Source organism: Ictalurus furcatus, chromosome 22, assembly GCF_023375685.1.
Source record: "Ictalurus furcatus strain D&B chromosome 22, Billie_1.0, whole genome shotgun sequence".
Classification (NCBI taxonomy): Eukaryota; Metazoa; Chordata; class Actinopteri; order Siluriformes; family Ictaluridae; genus Ictalurus; species Ictalurus furcatus.
Window position 1 is genome coordinate 8,854,286 of NC_071276.1, and position 3,710 is coordinate 8,857,995.

The following is a 3,710-nucleotide window of genomic DNA, read 5'->3' on the forward strand; positions in this document are numbered from 1 at the left end:
TGCAGTGGGTCACAAACCTACGTAGGTTAGTACAGGAAGTAAAATCTGGAATTAATAACGACTCGTTTCAGCTGTTCAGAATCGGTTCCTCCTTTTGATTTTTTAAACTTTGCAGACGTTTTTACATTCACAAACAGCTAGCTATATAACACACTACATGAAAGGTAATATTTGAAAAACCATAATAGGTGCACTTTAAAACTACATTACCCAGGATGCAGGGGGCCTTCAGCAGGGAAATCTAATCTAAGCCGCTTGAGAGAGAGGGAGAGAGAGAGAGAGAGAGAGAGAGAGAGAGAGAGCTGAAGGGTTTCGTTACACGCCAGGGAACCTTCCGAGCCATTAATAGCACAAGTGCGAAATAAAGTAGCGCGACTTGCAGTTTAAATCCCTCAACTATCCCGAGGGAAACAGGAGAACATCTATTCACTGCTACTTCAGAAACTGTCACTTTAACTTACAGTCCTGATGTCGAGCTTGAACTGAACTGAGTGCAGAGAGATTTTATTTCTTCTCGTCATCCCGTTATGGAGATTATTAAAGTGGAGAGCAGCGGAATTCAGCGCCTCGTTCAACACAGCAGACTGGTGCTACTGCTGTTAGTGTAACTGGTCTTCATGCATTACTTCAGGACTACGTGTAGCAGGTGTTACTTGGACTTTTGCACGGTTTTTATTATTTATTATGTATTGTATTTACATGTGAGGTGACACCATGTCGTCTTTGAATAGTATTCGAACATTATTTAAATGTTACTGCTGTAGTTTTCAACATATTAATTAATCATGTGAAGTTAGTAGTGTTTTAATCATTCCTTTATGTAGGTTGTTCTATTTACAGACATTACATTTTAATATAATATTACTGCTTTTTGGATCCTATTGCAAAACTAGTTAGACTCAGCAGTCAATGTCTGATTGTGTTTACCTGTTGATCTAGCATATTTGCTGTTATTTGTACTTATGCATATACACCTGCTACATAATGTTACTGGTAGTGTGAAACGTATTAAGTCTATAGCTGAAAATATGTATTCCTAATAATGTGAATGCTGCTTCTTTAAGTCTGATGGATGCGAATAGACTTGACCGTCACCACCATGGGGTGCATGCAGAGCGTGGGTACACATTTTTACGAAAACATCAGAGTCCTCGAACTGAACACCTCTATCGATTCTAATCCTACTGTCATTGATGAGTCGTCCAATGTAGTATTGAGGTACCGTACACCCTACTTTAGAGCTGCTGCCCGGGTGCAGGTGCCACCAGTGGTCCGTAAAGAAATTTGGACTGTGGGCTGGATCCAGGCATGTAACCAAATGGATTTCTTCAATTACTATGGAGAAGAAGGAATGTACGTATGAAAAAGGCACCAATATGACAATGATTAATTTATGTATACATGAACACAGTCGTACCCCTGTTAATCATAAATTAATTTAATGGGGACAAATGACAAAACAAAATTAATATGAAATGATATTTCTTTAAAAAGGGGCTAAATAATCAGTGGATTTCTACATAATTCCATCACTGTATTTGACAGACAAAAATATGGGGTTTAGGCAGCATGAAGTTTCAATGGACATTCACAAGAATGGTTAGTCAGGATGTTAGTAATGTTTATGCTCCAATTTCCTGGGATTGTTTCCTTAATGGCAGAAAAATTTAGCACACCCCAAGCAGGACAAAAGCAAGTCTTTTTTAGAATGCTTTTGTGTCTGCCAAATGCAGTCATTTTACTTTTCATAACAATGAGATGGACTTCCACAATAGATGACCTCGCTCCAAGTTTTCCAGTAATTCATTTATGCAAAATGATTCATCGATTTAGGAGTCTATTATTATTATATTATTATATTATGTTTCGCTCATATGGGCCAATATATTTGATCATTTAAGTTTGAATTTCAGATGCTATCTCAACTACGCTAATCAAACAAAACAAGGACAGCAACTAATGTAGAGACATTATACTTTATGGAGCATTTTTCAGTTTCAACTTAGAACTCCCATGTATTTGCATATCCCTCACCTCTGTAGATCGAGCTGGGAGCTCCCTGAGCTGAGAGATGGACACATCCAGGCCATCAGTGATTCAGACGGAGTGAACTACCCATGGTATGGCTGTACCACTGAGATTTACACCATCGTAGGACCCACCAAGAGGAGCACCACACTCACTGTGAGCATGAACGACAACTTCTGCCCCAGCGTGACATGGAGTATCCCCACAGGCACCACAAGTGTCCCCCCACTTTTGAGCTCCATCCAGAGGGACCAGCGCTTCACCACTTGGCTGGTGGCCATGAACGAGGCCTCAGCTGAGATGGTACTGCTCAGGACCATCCGCTGGAAGATGCAGATCGCTATTGAGGTGGATCCCGAGAAGCCCCTGGGACAAAGAGCTCGCCTCATGGATCATCTTGCTCAAGAACAGCCAGAGATCTTGGCTATGAATGAACCCATCCCACCCAATGCCTTGGTCAAACCCAATGCCAATGATGCTCAGGTGCTAATTTGGAGACCTAAAAGAGGGGAGTCGGTTGTTGTCATCCCCCCTAAATAGTGAGTGGAGTGACAAAGCAAACACTTGTATGTTTTTGACTTAAATGTTTTACCTCCTGCTTCTCACTGAACCTCAAGTAGTACAATATTTATTTATTATTTTATTGATCATTATTGGATGTTCAGAAATGAAAGTGTGGCCTCAGATAAACAGCGTTCTGCATTACTGTTTTGCCATATGTTGAATAGATTTCAATAATGTTCAGAATTTTGTATGCATGCAGTTCTGTGAACAGGAATGAGTAGTCATGTCCACTTTATGTTCAATTTACAGATGTGAGTAGGAAAAAATATTTGTAATATTTTCAGTATCAGTATATATCAATAAGATGTGACATAAGGTGACATGTATTAGAGAGGATGCTGCTTTTGGACTTTAATTCATATACAGTTATGCTCATAAATTTACATACCCCTTGCAGAATCTGCAAAATGTTAACAATAAAAAAAACAAAAAAACAAGAGGGATCATTAAAATTGCACTTTGTTTTTTATTTAGTACTGCCCTGAATAAGCTATTTCACATAACAAACATTTACATATAGTTCACAGGACACAATAATACCCTGCAATGGATTGGCACCCTGTCCAGGGTGTACCCTGCCTTGTGCCCAATGCTCCCTGGGATAGGCTCCAGGTTTCCCCGTGACCCTGAAAATGATAAGCGGTATAGAAGATGGATGGATGAATGGATGGAGGACACAATCATAACTGAATTGCCAAAGAACCAGTTCAAAATTTTACATATGCTTGATTCTTAATACTGTGTTGTTACCTGGATGATCAACGACTATTTTGTAATAGTTGCTCATGAGGCCCTTGTTTGTCCTGAGCAGTTAAACTGTCCACTGTTCTTCATTAAAAATCCTTCAGGTCCTGCACATTCTTAGCTTTTCCAACATCTTCTGCATATTTGACCCTTTTCCAACAGTGGCTGTATGATTTTGAGATCCATCTTTTCACACTGAGGAGAACAGAGGGACTCAAACATAACTATAACAAAGGGTGCAAACATTCACTGATGCTCAAGAAGGCAACACGATACATTAAGAGCCAAAGGGGTGTAAACTTTTGAGCAGGATGATTGGTGTAAATTGTTATTATTTTGTCTTTTGGGAAAAAATTAAATATCTTATTTAGTTT

At 39.3% G+C, this 3,710-nt stretch overlaps 1 protein-coding gene across 2 annotated transcripts; it reads left to right on the forward strand.

Annotated features, from left to right (window-relative positions):
* The first annotated feature begins 241 nt into the window (after positions 1-241).
* fam78aa (family with sequence similarity 78 member Aa) lies at positions 242-2,770 on the forward strand. 2 transcript variants are annotated; one of them, XM_053610154.1, is made up of 3 exons: positions 242-646; positions 1,240-1,353; positions 2,043-2,770. In XM_053610154.1, the coding sequence occupies exons 1-3, from the start codon at positions 618-620 to the stop codon at positions 2,566-2,568; spliced, it is 669 nt and encodes a 222-aa protein (XP_053466129.1). In that variant the 5' UTR covers positions 242-617; the 3' UTR covers positions 2,569-2,770. The 2 variants fall into 2 exon arrangements, with proteins under 2 accessions (XP_053466129.1, XP_053466128.1); XM_053610153.1 differs by lacking the exon at positions 242-646 and having other exon boundaries at positions 859-1,353.
* The last annotated feature ends 940 nt before the right edge of the window (positions 2,771-3,710 follow it).

Coding starts and splice junctions, on each gene's coding strand:
- fam78aa (XM_053610153.1), top strand. CDS start 1,073: ATGCGAATAGACTTGACCGTCACCACCATGGGGTGCATGCAGAGCGTG. Junction 1,354..2,042: donor TACTATGGAGAAGAAGGAAT/GTACGTATGAAA, acceptor TCACCTCTGTAG/ATCGAGCTGGGAGCTCCCTG.